Below are 20,612 nucleotides of genomic sequence, written 5' to 3'. Positions count from 1 at the left end.
ACATGGATCTCTTGGAAAGAGTGCAGCAAAGGGCTACAAAGATTGTGAAGGGACTGAAGCATCTCCCCTATGAAGAAAAGCTATGAGAACTGGGTCTGTTTAGCCTGGAGAAAAGAAGACTGAGAGGGGACCTGATCCAGGTCTATAAATATCTGAGGTGTGGGTGGCAAAGTGGTGAGACCAAACTCTTTTCAGCAGTGTGTGAAGACAGGACAAGGGGAAATGGCCAGAAACTGGAGCATAGGAAGTTCCACACGAATGTGTGCAAGAACCTGTTTACAGTGAGGGTGACAGAGCACTGGAACAGGCTGCCCAACAGGGTTGTGGAGTCTCCTTGTCTGGAGATATTCAAGACCCGCATGGACACCTAGCTGTGCGCCTACTTGGTGTTCCCCAGAGGTCAGTGCAGGTGCCTTTCCTCTTCAGTTTCTTTATTGTTGACCTAGATGAGGGCATCGAGTGAAACCTAAGTAAGATTGCAGATGACACCAAATTGGCTGGGAGTGTGGACCTGCCTGTGGTTAGCAAGGCCGTACAGAGGGATCTGGACAGGCTGGAGAGCTGGGCTGAAGCCAATGGGATGAAGTTCACCAACACCAAAAACCGTGTCCTGCAATTTGGGACGTGGAATGGACTTCCCAGGGGTGTGGTGGATTCACAGAACCTGGAGGTGTTCAAGGAATGAATGGATATTGTGCTGAAGGACATGGATTAGTGGGAGCTATTGGTGATAGGTGAACAGCTGGACTGGATGATCTTGTAGGTCTTTGCCAACCTTGGTGATTCTATCATCCTATGCTATTGTGTCCTTGTCTGTGTGCCCTTATATTTTCAGCAAATACTCTCTTGGAGGACTCACCACATGTCTGGAATTAGTCAGTGACCACTAGAAATCTGGTGTTTAATTCATCAGATTTCAAAGTACAGTCATGATGCTGTTGTCTTTCAGGAGCTGTTTGACATGAGGACCCAGGGACATATCAGGAGAGACGAGTGGGAAGGATAAAAATGATATCCTCTGTTACTGAGCTGGGCTGGGCTCCTGAGACACAGGAAGCTCATAAAAGTGTGTGGTGCTGCAGAGACAGCTGTTCCCAGGAGCAGCTCTTGTGCACAGCACAGCCTGCAGGTGACAGAAGGAGAGGAGAGAAAGGGGAGAGAGCTTGCAGGATGTGTGAGGTGTGAGCAGCCTTCTGAGCTCGCTGCAGGAACATTGCTAACAGACCATGACAAGGTAAGTCTCACTTCAGGCCATGCAGCTGGTATTCATAGAGGGTTAACTATAAATGGGACATTCAATAGCAGATCTGGCTTCAGACACTGCATGTTTCATTACTGTGGAAAAAGCCTTCTGTTCCAGCTGAGGGCTTCCGTGCTGCACTGTCAGAGTACAGCCCTGAGGGCTGCATGTCCCAGCAGGGCTGCAGGTTGTGAATATGGGGCTGCAGGCGGGTGCCCAGGGCTGTTGTGCAGAGCAGGGTCCCTGCTGTACCCCAGGGGCTGTGTGCCGGCTATGGGACTCTGCCGCCTGCCAGGCTCAGCACTCAGCCTGCCCGGGGAGCTGCCCAGGGCGCTGCAGGGAGACGTGTGGGGGGAAGGAGCCCCCCGGCAGGGCTTGTGCTGCCACAGCTGCTGCCTGGGGCAGGGGGATCACAGCTCCACTGCACAACTGAATGTTTGCGAGGGTACTTTGCGAGAGGAGAGCCAAGGCAGGGATGTTCCATTTCCTGTTCTGAGGGAAGGAATGAAGTTTGAAGGCAGAAATCTAAAACAGGCTGTGAAATTTGAGCACAGCTCTGAGACTCCCGAATATTTCTTCAGTCTATTGCTTGTTTTGTTAACAGTCACACCGGTTGTGCTTTCAGCCTCTCGTTTCTAATAGGACAGAATCAATTTTAGTTTTTATTGTTTTCTGCAGACTTTAATAGTGCTCTTATTTTGCAAACCGGCAGATTTCTGTATGAGAAATTGAAGTGCAACGAGGCTGGGGTTGGGGGCTCTAAGACCAGTTGGAGTAAAGATACGAAACGTGTGAACAGCTCCTGAGAGGAAAATATTCAGGAGGCTGGGATAGGATTATGAAATGAGAAATTAGCAAGAGCTCCTACTCTTCTACTTCTTTAGGGATGTTGAAGCTCATGAAAATAAATACAAGTTATGGAGTTAAATGAACATTTTCCAAAGGCTAAGGAGAACTTCTATAGTATAGCAGAAGGACCGTCTCTGTGAACAGTCTGGACTTATCAGCATCTTCTGCACTCTGAGCAGGACTCCAAGCCCAGGAACAGCAGATGCCCAACAGCAGCTCCATCAGCGAGTTCCTCCTGCTGCCGTTGGCAGACACGCGGCAGCTGCAGCTCCTGCTCTTCTGGCTCTTGCTGGGCATCTACCTGGCTGCCCTCCTGGGCAACGGCCTCATCAGCACAGCCGTAGCCTGCGACCGCCGCCTGCACACCCCCATGTACTTCTTCCTGCTCAACCTGGCCCTCCTCGACCTGGGCTGCATCTCCACCACTCTCCCCAAAGCCATGGCCAACGCCCTCTGGGACACCAGGGCCATCTCCTACGCAGGATGTGCTGCACAGATCTTCTTCTTTGTCTTCTTCATCTCAGCAGAGTTTTCCCTTCTCACCATCATGTCCTATGACCGCTACGTTGCCATCTGCAAGCCCCTGCACTACGGGACCTTGATGGACAGCAGAGCTTGTGCCACCATGGCAGCAGCTGCCTGGGGTGCTGGGGTTCTCAGTTCCCTGCTGCACACTGCCAGTACGTTTTCACTGCCTCTCTGCCAAGGCAATGTTGTCAACCAGTTTTTCTGTGAAATCCCACAGATCCTCAAGCTCTCCTGCTCAGAATCAAATCTCAGGGAAGTTTTGGTTATCATTTTTACTACCAGTTTAGCCTTTGGGTGCTTTGTTTTCATAGTGGTGTCCTATGTGCAGATCTTCCTTGCTGTGCTGAGGATGCCCTCTGAGCAGGGACGGCACAAAGCCTTCTCCACGTGCCTCCCTCACCTGGCCGTGGTCTCCCTGTTTCTCATCACTGGCTTTTTTGCCTACCTGAAGCCTCCCTCCATTTCCTCCCCACTCCTGGATCTGTCGGTGGCACTTCTTTATGCAGTGGTTCCTCCAACACTGAACCCTATAATCTACAGCATGAGGAACAGGGAGATCAAGCACGCTCTCAGAAAGGTGTTGCAGTACGCATTATTCCAGTTATAATAAAGTGCACATCTTCCTCACACGATTCCCAGTGATGATTCTTTATGTTTTTTGCATATTTGATTGTTTGATTTTGTGTGATACAGTAATCTGCAGAAATATGTTTTAAATTTTTTCACTTCTTCCTACTTTATATTTTCTCACTCCATGAATTTGTGTAAACATGGAACCAGATTCCCTAAATATATTAAGAGATAAATTTACAATGTAGACTTTTCCTTAGCTCTTCTCTCTTCTTGCCTTGTCTGGATCTGGTGGAGGTATAGCCATGGAAAACATGATCTTTTCATTCCTGCTCTATTTACACTGCCACTGTGCTCTCGAGTACTTTCATTTGTGCAGGCCTGAAGGTCTTGTGTGTCTCACAACAGTCCTGTTGTCTCTACAGCAGCACTCCGGGGCTGCAGTCAGTAGCCGGAAATATGAATGGCTGTGCCAGAGCTGGTCTCCTTGCTGGCACTGCCATAACAAGAGGGCCCCTTCAGAGCAGGACCAGAGAACTGGAGGCCTCTTCCAAAGCTGGTGTAAGGAATATACCTTTGAAGCTGCTCCTTGTGAAGATCTTTTAGTGCTCTTCCTTGCGTGACTGGGTCAGATTCAAGAGTCCCAAGGAGATCTGTAAGGGACTCAGGGCAGTGCTGTGGTTTAAAGATTGTGGGTTGACGTAAAGAGAAAAAGAAAAGGATAATAATTATGACAAATGTATTTATACGTAAATAATATATTTAGTACATTTTCACACATATACATCATATGCAGTTGCAGACATATCTGCAAAGATACTAATCCCTATTCCTATCTGTTTGCAAGTCCAGGACTTGTTGCAGGGTTTTAACAGCCACAGGGTTCACTGTAGGAAGTGAAGCGGTTGTCGGGCTGTTGCAGGAGTTGGAGCAACTGCAGAGCTCATTGCTAGAGCTGGAATCACCACAGGACTTGTAACTAAGTTGGAGCAGCCACTGGGCTCATTGGAGGGGTTGGAGCGACCACAGGGCTGTACCTCCTGGCACAGTGCATATTTCTTTGAGGAATAATTTTCATTTTCTTATCATAGTACTTGGAACAGCTACAGGAGCTGTAGCAGGAGTGACATCAGAGCTCATTATGAGGGATGGAGTGACAGTAAGATCTGTCCAGAGCTTGGAACAACCACAGGACATATAGCAAACTTTGGAGCTTCTCAGGGTCTGTGCCAGGAGTTGCAGAGGCTGCAGCACTGTCAGCAGATCCAGCTCTCTTTCCCTTGAGGATGCTGAAGAGTGTTGAACACATCTCAGTAGGTGTGGGCCAGGCCCTGGCACACTGCAGTCATCTGTACTTGTTTGGGGTTACCAGGGCCACAGCAGACCTTCCCCCAATATTCTGCCAGATTCTCAGGATCCTGCAGTTTCTCAGAGATGAAGTTCCAAAGCCCTGAGGGTGCCCACCACTCCGGGCAGCTGCCCAGACCATCCAACAGCCCTTGTCATGCAGTGCCATCTCACCTTGGGGCAGAACACTCAGTGACATTCTCAAATAATTTTATACTCTGAGACAGGACCCAACCTGATACACATTAATGACATGTAGCAATGGAAGCATGATGGTTGGAGCATCCCATGGATAGTCAAAATCCGTAGAAGCTCCAGGGAAAGAAAAGTGAGAGGAAGGCTGAGGGACAGCTGGAAAGTGTCCTCCCATGTCTCCTCCATAGCCAGGCACCCTGAGGAGACAAAGTTTGACAGCTGCCAATTTTATTGCAACATAAACCAAAGCCAAACAGCATAGCAAAATAAATACCCCAATCATGGCCCCAGAGTTGACAAGCAGTGCAGAAGGGAAAACAAGCAGCAAGCAAGGAGCTGTGCAATGCAGCACCATGAGAAATCTCGGTGTGCTGTACAAATAGGGAAACAATCAGCATCATGGCCAGCAATTCTCCAACTCCTACAAAGCCCTGTGTTAACTCACTCTGGACAGATGTGCTGTTATCTCAATCCTTGGAGTCCAAAATGACGGTGGTGGCTGAACCCAGCAGGTGACTCAGCAGCACACAGTGCTTTCTGCACTGCCCTCTTCCCAGTGGGATGGGGAAGAGAACTGGGAAATAAAGTACAATTCGTGGGTTGAAATGGAGCTATTTACTAAGAGAGATAAAAGGAGAGGTGTAAGAGTTATCAGTATGAATCCATTTATATGGAACAGTACTGATGCACAAGCACTTGCTCAGCACCACCAGAGTGATGCCCAGCTGGGCTTTGGGCAGCAGAAGAGAGTGAGATGATCTCCCACCCCTTTCAATACTCCTTTTACTCTCTCTAATTTGGTACGGAACATCCCTTTGGCCACTTTCAGTCAGCTGTCCTCACGCTGTTCCCTCCCAGTTCCATGTGCCCTCCACTGACCATGGCCTCGGCTCTGTACAACACTGCTTAGCAGCAGCTGTAAACACCAGACTGTCAACAACGTTGTTTTCCTCCTAGAACCAAAACACTGCACCAGAGCAGACTGCCTGAAGAAAACAATTCCATCCCAGCTGTAACTCACATACCTGCCTGTCACCCTCCTCTCGTTCTTCCAGATCAGGAAGCCAGGAACAGAATCTGCCGCTCTCCTCTCTGAGCCCTTTCCGTCAGCTCTCAGCTGGCTCCTCTGCCATCCCCAGGCAGAACTCAGTGCACTCTCACAGAGGGCAGCAGCCTTTCCTCATCTTCCTTGGCCATCCATCATGAAGTGTTTGTATCTGCTTTGCTACAGTTCAGAGGTGGGAACCATCCCACCATGTCTCTGTGAGCCAAACAAGACCCTAGGCCCGCAAATGCAGTGATTTGTAGTTCACGGAGTGAATGTTTGTGGTCTTCTCATTAGTGTAAAGGCTCTTCAGAAAGCATCCCCTTTCAGAAGAACGTTTTAAATTAGCCTGGCTGGGCCTTTCATCCACACCATGGTACTGGTGTTCAGAAGGTGGCACACAGGTACAAGACCCCTTGTGGGGATCACAGTTGTTTGTCAAGCACTGACACTACTGGGGCACGGCTTTCCTGAAGGTCATATCATCATATCATAGTATCATGGTATCATGCGACTTGGAAGGGACCTTAGAGATCATCGAGTCCAACTCCCGGGATTCTAGCCCTCTGTGTAGCAGAGCAGCATTTCTGCCACTTGCACCACAGGGGGGATTCGAACCCCGGGCCTCTGGTGTTGCAAGCAGCAATTCTACCACTGCGCCACCAGATGCATTTGCCAGCTGACTGGGGGTTTGCTGGAGACCCCAGGGAACTGCCGTTCTGTTGTAATACACGAAGAATTTAACAGAGCAGCAGCCATGGATCAAGGATAAGGACTTCACTGTGCATCAGCTGCGGAGCAGGAAAAACTGCATGAGAACCAAGGACACCTCTAGGAAAAGAATGAATGGCTTGTGGCTTTGAAGAGGGGATTTATGGTTGTTATTGCAGAGGCTTTCCTCCAATTAGTGTGTGTGATTTTTGGACGCCCTCGGCTATCTGCTATAAAAGTGTGGCTTTTCGGGCAATAAATGGACACAGCTATATTTAGCCATATTGGTGTGTGGCTGTTTGTCCGAACGCGCTGGCCTTTTGCCTTCAGGTTCGCCTACTGTTGGCACCCAACATAGGGCACCACACTTTTATGTTTGGACCTCAACACTTCACTGAAGCGACGGGAGAGTGAAGTCGGAGGAACCGGGACCCAAGATGGTCTGGTCGGGTCTCAAAGCACCGTCTGGAGCGTAGACAGTGGGTGAACTGCAAGAGGACAGCGTTGCAGCAGATGGTTGGCTCCGTGTAGCATAAAGCTTAAGTGTTGTGGTAGCTGGTATAGGGGTCACGTCCAGTTCTCTGTAAGCCACGATGTTGTGGAAAGCTGCAGAGGAACTGCTCAAATGTATTCTCTCTTAGAGAGGGGAGCAGGTATCTCCTAAATGCATATCCGAGCTGGTAAAATGGGCTCGTAAGAATGGACACTTTCAGGAGGTGGCACTGATGTTCAGTGTAGCCGAATGGCAAGAAATAGGGGACCACATGTGGGATTCTGTTATCTCAGAAAATAAGGAATACAAGTACTTGCAAGACTTGGGTCCTACGTGGAAGATAATTATAAATACATTGAAGAATATGCAAGCCGAGTGGCAGATTGCTGCTGCTGCAATACAAGTTATATCCGGACCTAGTGCTCAGTCAAGGTCAGAACTTGAGTCCCTGTTACCAGGAGTCTTGTACTCCGTTTGCTCATCAGCTTCACAAGTTAGGGCTGCCACAGAAGCCCCAAATACTCCCCCGTCCTTGACCTCTTCAACGTCTCTGGCAGATCCAGTGGTGGCTGGTGATGAAGGTGCGGTGGGGGGGGCTGAAGGGTGTGCAGAGCAGCAAGAAGCTCCTGAGAGTGAAAGCAATTCAGATGATGGTGGGAATGAGAAAGCATTAGAGGAAGATAATAAAACATTAACTGAGAAGCTGCAGGACTTAGAACTGCATATGAAGGAGGCATCGGTCTCTCCGAGCATTAAGCCAGTGTCTTTACAGCCCCTGCCTATGCCGCTTCCCCCCCCACGTAGCGATCCTCCACCTTCACGTTGGTTCGGCATTATTAGAGACACAGTATTGGAGGGACAGTGGCAAGCTGCATCTCAGCTTGCTTGCCTGGTGATATACGTTCAGCAGGGAGCTGCTCGGTGGGAAGTGTATGACTGGTCTGTTTTCAGTAGTGCGTGGGGACAGGACTAGGGGAAATGGGCTGAAACTTCAGCATAGGAAGTTCCGCATGAATGTGCGCAAGAACTTCTTTATGGTGAGGGTGACGGAGCACTGGAACAGGCTGCCCAGGGAGGTGGTGGAGTCTCCTTCTCTGGATATATTCAAGACCCTCCTGGCCGCCTACCTGTGCGACGTGGTGTAGGGAGCCTGCTTTGGCAGGGGAGTTGGACTCGATGATCTCTAGAGGTCCCTTCCAACCCCTATAATTCTGTGATTCTGTGATTCTGTGATAATGACCCCCAAACAGGAGAAGGGCCTGACAACATCAGGCTCCCATCTGTCTGCAGAGGGCATCTTCTACTTGCTCTCCCTGATCAGGAAGACAGGAAGAGACACTGTTGGTCTCCTCTGTTTGCCATTTCCATTAGCTCTGACCTGGCAGCTCTGCCATCCCCAGGCAGAGCTCAGTGCACTCTCACAGAGGGCAGAAGCACTTCCTTGTCTCCTCGCCCATCCATCATAAAGGCTCTGTATCCCCCTTGCACTGCAGTGCACTTGTGGACACCATTAAACTGTGTCCCTGTGGTCCAAAGAAGAGCTCAGGCCTGCACCTCTTCCATGAATTCTAGGTTATTGTGTGTTGGATTTTGCATTAGTGCAAAACCACCGAATTAAACATCCTGATTGGAAAGCATCATTGGACATAGCCCGACTGGATAGCTCATCTATGGTATTAGTGTGCAGAAGGTGGCACACAGACATTTGTCCGGTCGTGGGTGTTGGACTTGACGTAGCAACATGGACACTCCAAGGGCATGGCTTTCCTGAAGGCCCTGTGCTGCACTTGCAGCTGCATGTGAGTTCACCAGACAGCCGGTGCTATCCCCTATCTGGCCTCCAGCTGATGCTCAGGAAGGAGGTGTCTATCACATGGATTTCCCACACAGTTTACAAGCACTGGCAGACACCCAAAAACAGCCCAGGCACCTTGGGCATCACATCAGAGTCTGTGTGTGAGCAACTGCCGCCCTGCTGAAGGGCTGAGGACTCAGAGCAGGAGCTCACATGCAGGCAACACCTTGTGCACATCGGAACTGGACCAGAGGAATCCCAGCTCCTATGTGTTCATGGGGAGCTGAATCCCATTTCAGCCACGAGGTTTCCCTTTATGGTTGAGATGTCTGCAGTAACTCAGATGAATCACTGCTTTGCACAGCGCAAGTCCACCCCTCTCTGTCCTTGTCTGTGTGCCCTTTTTTGTTTCATCAAACGATGTCTGGTAGGACTTCCCATATGTCTGGAATCAGTCACTGACCACTGGACATCTGGTGTTTAATTCATCAGATTTCAAAGCACAGTCACAATGCTGTTGTCTTTCAAGAGTTGTTGGCCAAGAAGAGACAGGGACATCTCAGGGGAGATGAGTAGGAAGGGTAAAGATGACATCCTCTGCTGCTCAGCTGGGCTGGGCTCCTGGGACACAGGAAGCTCATAAAAGTGGGTGGTGCTGCAGAGACAGCTGTGCCCAGGAGCAGCTCTTGTGCACATTACAGCCTGCAGGTGACAGAAGGAGAGGAGAGAAAGGGGAGAGAGATTGCAGGATGTGTACGGTGTGAGCAGGCTGTGAGCTCACTGCAGGAGCATTTCTCACAAACCACGACATGGTAAGTCTCATTGCAGACAATGCAGCCGCTTTTCATAGAGGGTTAACTTATGTTAACTGCATGTTTATTTACTGTGGAAAAAGCCTTCTGCTTTAGATGAGGGTTTCCATGCTGCAGTATGAAAGCACAGCCCTGAGGGCTGTGTGTCCCAGCACGGCTGCCGGCTGAGCAGCCAGGGCTGCAGGCGGGTGCCCAGGGCTGTCGTGCAGAGCAGGGTCCCAGCTGTGCAGGGGGAGACGTGTGGGGGGAAGGAGCCCCCCGGCAGGGCTTCTGCTGACACAGCTGCAGCCTGGGGCAGGGGATCACAGCTCCACTGCACAACTGAATGTTTCTGAGGGCCATTTACAAGAGTAGAGACAAGGCAGGGATTTTTCATTTACTGTTCTGAGAGAAGGCAAAAAGGATTGGAGGCAGAAATCTAAAAGGCTGTCAAATCAGAGCACAGCTCTAAGACTCCCAAATATTTCTTCAGTCCATCGGTTGTTTTGACAACAGTCACACAGAATGTGCTTTCAGCCTCTCATTACTAAAAGAATACAAACAGTTTCAGTTCTGGTTGTTTTCTGCAGATATTAATAGTTCACTTGTACTGCAAGCAGGCTGATTTGTCTAAGGCAAATTGAAGTGCACAGAGGCTGGGGCTGGGGTATCGAAGAGCAACTGGAGTAAAGAAGGAAATATCCAGGAGGCTGGGATATATTTAGGAAATTAAAACAAAGTTCTGCAGTTAAATGAAATTTTCCAAAGGCAAAGGAGAACTTCTATAGAATAGCAGGACGTGTGACTCTGAGAATGGTCTGGACTTGTCATTGACTTCTGTACTCTGAGCAGGACTCCAAGCCCAGGAACAGCAGATGCCCAACAGCAGCTCCATCAGCGAGTTCCTCCTGCTGCCGTTGGCAGACACGCGGCAGCTGCAGCTCCTGCACTTCTGGCTCTTGCTGGGCATCTACCTGGCTGCCCTCCTGGGCAACGGCCTCATCAGCACAGCCGTAGCCTGTGACCAGCGCCTGCACACCCCCATGTACTTCTTCCTGCTCAACCTGGCCCTCCTCGACCTGGGCTGCATCTCCACCACTCTCCCCAAAGCCATGGCCAACACTCTCTGGGACACCAGGGCCATCTCCTATGCAGGATGTGCTGCACAGCTCTTTTACTTTCTTTTCCTCATGTCAGCAGAGTTTTCCCTTCTCACCATCATGTCCTATGACCGCTATGTTGCCATCTGCAAGCCCCTGCACTACGGGACCTTGATGGACAGCAGAGCTTGTGCCACCATGGCAGCAGCTGCCTGGGGTGCTGGGGTTCTCAATTCCCTACTGCACACTGCCAGTACGTTTTCACTGCCTCTCTGCCAAGGCAATGTTGTCAACCAGTTTTTCTGTGAAATCCCCCAATTCCTCAAGCTCTCATGCCCCGGCTTCTACCTCAGGGAACTTGTTCTTGTCACTTTTAGTGCCAGTTTATTGTTTGGGTGCTTTCTTTTCATAGTGGTGTCCTATGTGCAGATCTTCCTTGCTGTGCTGAGGATGCCCTCTGAGCAGGGACGGCACAAAGCCTTCTCCACGTGCCTCCCTCACCTGGCCGTGGTCTCCCTCTTTCTCTGCACTGCATTCTTTGCCTACCTGAAGCCCCCCTCCATTTCTTCCCCGCTCCTGGATCTGACAGTGGCACTTGTGTACACAGTGGTGCCTCCAACACTGAACCCTATTATCTACAGCATGAGGAACAGGGAGATCAAGCACGCTCTCAGAAAGGTGTTGCAACATGCACTATTCCAGCTTCAATAAAGCGCACATCTTCCTCACATGATTCCCAGTGATGGTTCTTCATGTTTTATGCATCTTTGATTGTTTGATTCTGTAATTGTTATATGGCAATCTTCAATGAAATGTTGCTATTTATTTCTCTTCTTCTTTCCTGCCTACTTTCCATTTTCTCATTTTAAGAGCTCATGTAAACATCGAACCAGATTCCCCGAATATATTAAAAGATACCTAAAAGGCTTTCAAATAAAGACAATACCTTTTGTTTTCTCTCTTCCTACCTTGACTGGGTCTGGGGGAGGTACAGCCACAGACAGCAGCACAACGTGCTCTTTTCATTCCTGTTCTCTTTACGCTGCCACAGTGCTCTCAAGTCCACTCATTTGTGCTGGCCTGAAGGTTTTGTGTGTCTCACAACAGTCCTGTTGTCTCTACAGCAGCACTCTGGGGCTGCAGTCAGTAGCCGGCAATATGAACGGCTGTGTCAGAGCTGGTCTCCTTGCTGGCACTGACGTAACAAGGGGGCCCCTTCAGAGCAGGACCAGAGAACTGAAGGCCTCTTCCAAATTTGGTGTAAGGAATAAACTTTAGGAGCTTCTCCCTGAGAAGACCTCGAGATATTCTGGTGCTCTTCACTAAGTGACGGGGACAGACTCAAGACAGTACTCAAAACGGGGACACTCTGTTTTGTGGTTTAAATTATATGCATTGAGTTAAAAAGAAAAAGTATAACAATTATGACAAATATATTTATACATCTAAAAATATATTATATTACTACATGTGTACAATACATTCATTTGCAAACATATATGCATACATAATAATTAATATGAATAACTGTTTTCAAATCCAGGACCTGTTGCAGGGCTTTTAACAGCCTCAAGCTCACTGTAGGAGCTGAAGGGGCTGATGGGCTGTTGCAGGATTTGGAGCAACTGCAGAGCTCATTGCCAGAGCTGGAATCACCACAGGACCTGTCACTGAAGTTGGAGCAGCCACTGGTGTCATTGTAGGGGTTGGAGTGACCACAGGGCTGTACCTCCTGGCATGCCTCACTTCCCTTGGGAGGCATTTGCTTCATTTGATTAACTTCAATCCTAGAACCGTTGAATCACCAGGGTTGGAAAAGACCTATAAGATCATCTAGTCCAACTGTTCACCTATTACCAATAGCTCCCAGTAAACCATGTCCCTCAACACAACATCCAGTCATTCCTTGAATGCCTTCAGAATCGGTGATTCCTGCACATCCCTGGGCAGTCCATTCCAGTGCCTGACCACCCTTTCCGAGAAGTAATACTTCCTAATGTCTGGCCTGAATCTCTCCTACTGCAGATTGTAACCATTCCCTCTAGTCCTATGACTAGAGATACGAGAGAAGAGGCTGACCCCCAGCTCACTACAACCTCCCTTCAGAAAGTTACCGAAAGCAATAAGGTTTCCCTGAGCCTCCTCATATGCCTTCATGTTCAGGGACACAGACAGCAGTGCCAGTGCCAATGCCCTGTGACTAAAGCCCGGTGTCCACCGCTGTGCTTCCCTGCTGCCTATTTCATGTCCCTCATCCTCCAGGTGACTCCAGATCTCCTAAATAAATGTCTGTGGTTAAGGCCATGTTTTCAGCAGGCCATCTAGACGCATGCTCCTGCCACTGCCCTCCAGATTTCTTCATCCCTTGCTCTTTGTTCACTCAGATACCTCCCAGTTATCTGTCTGATTTCTGACTTTCAAGGGGATTACTCAAATTTTCTCCATCACTCCAACGTCTGATGGACAGTGTTGTCAAATCCTTCACTGTGACTCTATCTATCCTTTCATATCATTTTTCTTTTTCTTCTTTTCCTTTTTTTTCTTCTCTTCCTTTTTTTTTTTTTTGTTTTTTTTAAGCACATTGTCTGAGTGATGTTCACTAATGTCAGTGAAAGTGAAAAAGTGATTTGAAGACAAAGATAGAAATGAATAACTTTGTACCCTCATTTACACTTCCACATACCCTCAAGTACACTTCCATTAGCCATTAACAATTACACTTTGTTATACCATCAAAACAGTTTGTCAAACAATACAGTTCTTCAGTTCCCATAAGACCCTTAATGCCATATATCTTTCCATTAACAGTCTGTATTATTCAGTTATAAGCACCTCAATGCAGAACCAGCACTGACTGGCCCACCTCCCTTACACACTTTCTCACAAGCAGAACATAGTATTACATAAATGGGTTGACACTCATTAAATAGGATAATAAAAAGTGCTTTTTAAAGTATGGTAAGAGTAAAAGGAAGACTAGGGAAACTGTGGGTCCCCTGCTAAGTGAGAGGCATGGTCTGGTGACAGGGGATGCTGAGAAGGTGGTGATACCAAAGGCCTTCTTTGCTTCTGTCTGCAGTGAAAAATCTCGCAGGAATCCCAGGCCCTTAAGCTTAGTGGGAGGGTCTGGGGAATGGAAGACTTGCCTTTAGTCAGGGATGAGGTGGTCCATGAGCACCTAGGCCATACCAATGTTCATAAATCCATGGGACCGGATGCGGTGCATCTACGGGTGCTGAGGGAGCTGGAAGAAGTGACAGCCGCTCTCTATAATCTTCGAGAGGTCTTGGAGAATGGGAGAGGTGCCTGAAGACTGGAGGATAGCCAATGTCGCTCCAGTCTTCAAAGAGCGCATGAAGCAAGATAGAGGTAATTATAGGCAAGGCAGCTTCACCTCTGTCCCTTGAAATGTGGTGGAACAGCTTGTGCTGGATGCCATCTCCAGTCAGCTGGAAGAAAGGGAGGTTATCAGGAGTAGTCAGCATGTGTCCACCAAGGGGAGGTCGTGCTCGACCAACCTGGTAGCCTTCTATGACATTTTCACTGGCTTTGTAGATGGGGAGAGAGCGGTGGATGTCATCTACCTTGATTTCAGCAAGGCATTTGGTACTGTTCCCCATGACATTCGTATAACAAAGCTGAGGAAGTGTGGGATAGATGAGTGGATAGTGAGGTGGGTTGAGAACTGGCTGACTAGCAGAGCACACAGTGTCATTGTTGGCGGTGCAGTCTGGTTGGTGACTTGTAACTAGCGGTGTTCCCCAGGGGTCAGGGCTGGGTCCAGTCTTGTTCAACATCTTTATCAGCAAACTTGACAAGGGAATAGAGGCCACCAACATCAAGTTTGCTGATGACACGAAGTTGGGAGGATTGGCTGACATGCCTGAATGCTCTGCTGCCATTCAGCGAGACCTGGACAGGCTGGAGTGCTGGGCAGTAAGAAACCAGATCAGGTTTAACAAAAGCAAGTGTAGAGTCTTGCACCTAGGGAGGAATAATTGCATGCACCAGGACAGGCTGGGGGATGAGCTGCTGGAGAGGAACTCTGCAGAGAAGGACCTGGGTGTCCTGGTTGGCCAAGAGCCAGCAGTGTGCCCTCATGGCCAAAAAGGCCAATGGCATTCTGGGGTGCATGAAAAAGAGTGTGCCCAGCATGTCAAGGGAGGTGATCCTCTACTCTGCCCTGGTGAGACCTTATCTGGAGCACTGTTTCCAGTTCTGGGCTTCCCACTACAAAAAAGACACGGACCTCTTGGAAGCACCCCTGCAGAGGGCCACAAATGTTGGTGAAGGGCGTGGAGCATCTCCCCTATGAAGAAAGGCTAAGTGAGCTGGGTCTGTTTAGCCTTGAAAAAAGAAGGCTGAGAGGGGACCTGATCCAGGTCTATAAATTTCTGAGGTTTGGGGAACAAAGTGGTGAGGCCAGACTCATATCAGCAATGTGTGGAGACAGGAAAAAGGGGAAATGGCAGGAACTGGAACATAGGAAATACTGCACGATTGTGTGCAAGAACTTCATTATGTTAAGGGTGACGGAGCACTGGAACAGGCTGACCAATTGGGTTGTGGAGTCTCCTTCTATGCAGATATTCATGTCCCGCATGGCCGCCTACCTGTGCACGTAGCTGGTGTTCCCCAGGGGTCATTGCTGGGCCTGTCCTCTTCAACATCTTTATTGATGACCTGGATGAGGGCATTGAGTGCACCCTCAGTAAGCTCGCAGATGACACCAATTTGACTGAGAGTGTGGATCTGTCTGGGGTTAGCAAGGCCCTACAGAGGGCTCTGGACAGGCTGGAGAGCTGGGCTGAAGCCAATGGGATGAGGTTCACCAAGACCAAATGTCACATCCTGCACTTTGGGAGCTGGAATGGACTACCCAGGGGGTTGGTATAGTCACCGACCCTGGAGGTGTTCAAGGAATGAATGGATGTTGTGTTGAGGGACATGGATTAGTGGGAGCTATTGGTGATAGGTGAACAGTTGGACTGGATGATCTTGTAGGTCTTTCCCAACCTTGGTGATTCTATGATTATATGATATCTTGACCTTGTCTGGGTGCCCTTTTTATTTTAGCAAACACTCTCTGGGAGGACTCACCACATGTCGGGAATTAGTCACTGACCTCTAGAAATCTGGTGTTTAATTCATCAGATTTGAATATACTGTCATGATGCTGTTGTCTTTCAGGAGCTGTTTGCCATGAGGACCCAGGGACATCTCATGAGAGACAAGTGGGAAGGATAAAAATGACATCCTCTGCAACTGAGCTGGGCTGGGCTCCTGAGACACAGGAAGCTCATAAAAGTGTGTGGTGCTGCAGAGACAGCTGTGCCCAGGAGCAGCTCTTGTGCACAGCACAGCCTGCAGGTGACAGAAGGAGAGGAGAGAAAGGGAGAGAGCTTCAGGATGCGTGAGGTGTGAGCAGCCTTCTGAGCCTGCTGCAGGAGCATTGCTGGCAGACCATGACAAGGTAAGTCTCACTTCAGGCCATGCAGCTGCTGTTCATAGAGGGTTAACTATAAATGGGATATCCAATAGCAGATCTGGCTGCAGGCACTGAATGTTTCTTTACTGTGGAAAAAGCCTTCTGCTCCAGCTGAGGGCTTCCGTGCTGCAGCGTCAGAGCACAGCCCTGAAGGCTTTGTTTCCCAGCATGCCTACAGTCTGCGCAGATGGGGCTGCAGGCGGGTGAGTGAGGCCCGGTGAGCTGCCCAGGACTCTGCAGGGAGATGTGTGGGAAGAAGGAGCCCCCCAGGAAGGCTTCTGCTTTCGCAGTTGCTGCCTGGGGCAGGGGGATCACAGCTCCACTGCACAACAAAATATTTGTGCCAGTGCTTTGCTAGAGGAGAATCAAGGCAGGGATTTTCCATTTCCTGTTCTGAGTGTAGGGGAAAAAATAAGGGGCAGAAATCTAATAGAGGCTGTCAACTTTGAACACAGCTCTGTGACTCTCCAGTTTCGGGAGCTCCCCATACACTGGTTATTTTGTGGACAGTCGCACAAGTTGTGCTTTCAGCCTCTCATTACAAAAAGAATACAGTCAGTTTCAGTGATAGTTGTTTTCTGCAGACATAATTAGTTCACTTGTCCTGTAAACAGGCTGATTTCTGTGAGACGATTTGAGGTGCACAGAGGCTGGGGTTGGGGTCTCAAAGAGCAGCTGCAGAAAAGAGGAAACTATCCAGGAGGCTGGGATATGATTAGGAAATGAGAAGACAGTAAGAGCTCCTTTATATTCTAATCATTAGGGGCTGGTGAAATTCATGAAAATATATTCAAGGTCTGAAGTTAAATGATCATATTCCAAAAGAAAAGGAAAATTATTATAGTATAGCAGGAGGAGTGTGTCTGAGAAGGGTCTGGACTTGTCATTATCTTCTGCACTCTGAGCAGGACTCCAAGCCCAGGAACAGCAGATGCCCAACAGCAGCTCCATCATCGAGTTCCTCCTGCTGCCGTTGGCAGACACGCGGCAGCTGCAGCTCCTGCACTTCTGGCTCTTGCTGGGCATCTACCTGGCTGCCCTCCTGGGCAACGGCCTCATCAGCACAGCCGTAGCCTGCGACCGCCGCCTGCACACCCCCATGTACTTCTTCCTGCTCAACCTGGCCCTCCTCGACCTGGGCTGCATCTCCACCACTCTCCCCAAAGCCATGGCCAACGCCCTCTGGGACACCAGGGCCATCTCCTACGCAGGATGTGCTGCACAGCTCTTTTTCTTTCTTTTCCTCATGTCAGCAGAGTTTTCCCTTCTCACCATCATGTCCTATGACCGCTACGTTGCCATCTGCAAGCCCCTGCACTACGGGACCTTGATGGACAGCAGAGCTTGTGCCACCATGGCAGCAGCTGCCTGGGGCGCTGGGCTTCTCAATTCCCTGCTGCACACTGCCAGTACGTTTTCACTGCCTCTCTGCCAAGGCAATGTTGTCAACCAGTTCTTCTGTGAAGTCCCTCAGATCCTCAAGCTCTCCTACTCAGAATCAAATCTCAGGGAAGTTGTGCTTGTCATTTTTAGTGCCAGTTTAGTCTTTGGCTGCTTTGTTTTCATAGTTGTGTCCTATGTGCAGATCTTCCTTGCTGTGCTGAGGATGCCCTCTGAGCAGGGACGGCACAAAGCCTTCTCCACGTGCCTCCCTCACCTGGCCGTGGTCTCCCTGTTTCTCATCACTGCCTTTATTGCTTATCTTAAGCCCCCCTCCACTTCCTCCCCATCCATGGACTTGATGGTGGCAGTTCTGTACTCGGTGGTTCCTCCAGCAGTGAACCCCCTCATCTACAGCATGAGGAACCGGGAGGTCAAGGATGCAGTGAGGAAAGTGATTACTAAATGTGTCTGATTACTAAAGGCTGTCTGTGACCCTTACATAATAAAGGACATGCAGTGACTCTGTCTGTCCTCCTTCTTTTGGAGCTGTCGGGGTCTCATGTTCTCAGAAACTCACAGTCCAGCATGAAGCACACAGCTGTTCATCAAACTGTGCGGTGACTTTAGCCTGCAACAGCTGACGGGCCATCCCTGGGCTCTTGGCTGGGGTCTGTGTTTTCAGGCTCACATCTGCCAGTGCCTCTGAGAGGCCAGTAGCAGCAGCTGTTGGTTTGCACTTTGATTGTCAGGTCCCCTCTTCCTCATTCCGTGTGAGACCCTGCACAGGACAAGTTCTTGGATATGAGTTATCATATCAGAAGTTTCCAAGCATCCGTCAAGGCTTCTTCCACTTTGTACTCAAAGGTGGTCACTGCCTCCAGGATGGTCTGTGGAATAGAAATTGTGCACAAAGCTCTGATAGGTCCTACAGGAGCCATTCTGGATCCTAGTCTGGTAGATAGAAAGCTGCCCCTAATGAGCTGACTGACACGAGGAGTTCAGGAGAATCCTGGAGAACGGAGATGGGAGACTGAGGGTAAGGAATAGGAGCCTACATGCCCTGCTCATAAGCCTCTGCACCAGAGAAGGTGACCCACAGTTACCACTGCTGAAACACACCTCCCACTGCCTCCCTCTGCTCACATCCACTGTTTGGTCTCCAGAAACATTCAGAAAGTCTTGGGCAATGTCAACGAGTGCAACTTTTTTCCACTTGTAGTTATTGAATGGCACACCTTTTTTTTATGTGCACTTCCATGTCAGATGCCATTCTGTCAAGGTACCTCTCTGCTGCCAACTGTCACCCGTGTCACGGCTTACCTAGATTTACCTGTATCTGTGACAGGGCAGCCGCCGATTAGGGGCCTCCTCTCTCTCCCCTCCCGGGGCCCTGGAAAGGAAGGGAAAATAAAACAGTGGCAGCAATCTAAGGAGGAAAACTTATTTTACTAAATATGATATCGGAATACAATGATTGAGGCTAATAAATTGAACAAAACTGAGAGAGTCCCCAAAAACCAAGAGGCCTACTGTGAACTCTAGGCAACACGGCCGGAATGATTCTCACTCCCTGAGAGTCTGAGAGAGAGAGAGAGCTCCAGCCTGGTAGCGAGATTATAGATGTCCTCCTCCCGTGACTTATCTCTGGACACGGCATCCTCTGGGATTTGTAGTTCTTCTCTGAGAGCTGAGTACTCGGGATGCTGCCATTCTACGGAACTGGAGTATGAATGATCCATACTGCACATGATGTTATGATGTGGAATACTGACAGCAACACCACAAAACCATGACAACAAGTGTCTTTGTAGTATTTTGTGTTCAGAGTGAGGGATGTTGGGTTTTTTATGTATTCACGTAATGATTTTGGAGTGATTCTACTAAAAATATTCTTTGTAACTGAAATGAATGATCGATTTACTCATGGAATCATAACAAATCACCAAGGTTGGAAAAGACCTCCAAGATCACCCAGGCCAGCTGTCCTCCTGTCACCAATTGGACTTGTGGTTCAGACTTTGCTGTGCTGGGGAGCTTGCCTTCCATTTCCTTAATGATGATCACGGTATTCTCTGCTGGGCAGAGTAACTCCAGCAAATCCAAGGAGTTACAAGTGCTTGGGGGTGATGTAATAGTTTTATTTGTCTATGATTGTCCTTTCACTTGATGAAAAACATCTTAGAACTGATCATAAGGAGAAGTATAAGAAGGGAGATTTAGGCTGGGTCTAAGGAAGAAGTTCTTTATGACAGAGAGGCATGGGAGGGCGATGTCACATCCATGGCCCTTAGCTCCAAAGCACTTTGCTGTGCCACTGGGCAAGCAGTGCTGGTTTGGGACTGACCTCAGATTGGGCCTCCACTCTGTGTGGGGGCTGTTTGCCTACTGGTATGTCAAATCCCAGGCCTGCTCTTAACAACCCAGTGCTGATAACTCAGCCTCCACATTTGCTGAAGTACATTCCCAAGTGTATTGGCCTGTAGCCCGATAAGTCTTTGGTTGTTTAGCATTCAAAGTGAGCTACAAATCAAAGCTTACAAAGGCATTATGTTGTATAATACTTACACAGGACTTAATGTGACTTGCTCAGCACCAGTGGCTAAATGTGCTGACACCTTAAGCCATATTTCCTTTGGGGCAGTCTTTTGCTGTCCCCTACATTAGAGCCGTAGTCAAGCCTGGGTGCCTAATTGGAGAGCTGCTAACTTCAAGGAGAGAAACCTCGAGACTCTAATAATGCACAGCAGAGCCAATTTAAACACACTTAAATTCAAGCACTGAGTTGCATCATTGCCATTTGTCAGGCATAGACTTTTGTTAAGCATCTACTGAGACCTCATTAAAATCATCTCGAGTAACCTCCCAAGGGGGCAAACCAATGTTATTAAATAGTTTGCCTCAGAATACAGGTGGCCAAAAGCTGAATGGAATTTGTGTTTGACTTCAGAGTAATTATTTCTGGTTTCTGCAGTGATTGGTGTCATGCTTCCTTGCAGCAAAGAGTACATAGCAGATAATGATTGGTGTCATGCTTCCTTGCAGCAAAGAGTACATAGCAGATAATGATTGGTATCATG

General features: G+C 48.9%; 2 protein-coding genes across 2 annotated transcripts; both read left to right on the top strand.

Annotated features, from left to right (window-relative positions):
* Positions 1 to 2,291: 2,291 nt before the first annotated feature.
* On the top strand, positions 2,292 to 3,224 carry LOC140265106 (olfactory receptor 14J1-like). Its single transcript, XM_072360987.1, has one exon. It carries the CDS (start codon positions 2,292 to 2,294, stop codon positions 3,222 to 3,224), a length of 933 nt encoding a protein of 310 aa, XP_072217088.1.
* Positions 3,225 to 10,427: 7,203 nt separating this feature from the next.
* LOC140265105 (uncharacterized) lies at positions 10,428 to 18,007 on the top strand. The gene is made up of 3 exons (XM_072360986.1): positions 10,428 to 11,365; positions 16,767 to 16,776; positions 17,072 to 18,007. Exons 1-3 carry the CDS (start codon positions 10,440 to 10,442, stop codon positions 18,005 to 18,007), a joined length of 1,872 nt encoding a protein of 623 aa, XP_072217087.1. The 5' UTR covers positions 10,428 to 10,439.
* Positions 18,008 to 20,612: the final 2,605 nt, after the last annotated feature.

This window comes from Excalfactoria chinensis, unplaced genomic scaffold (genome assembly GCF_039878825.1).
Source record: "Excalfactoria chinensis isolate bCotChi1 unplaced genomic scaffold, bCotChi1.hap2 Scaffold_68, whole genome shotgun sequence".
NCBI classification, from domain to species: Eukaryota; Metazoa; Chordata; class Aves; order Galliformes; family Phasianidae; genus Excalfactoria; species Excalfactoria chinensis.
This window is presented reverse-complemented; position numbering and strand designations above follow the sequence as displayed.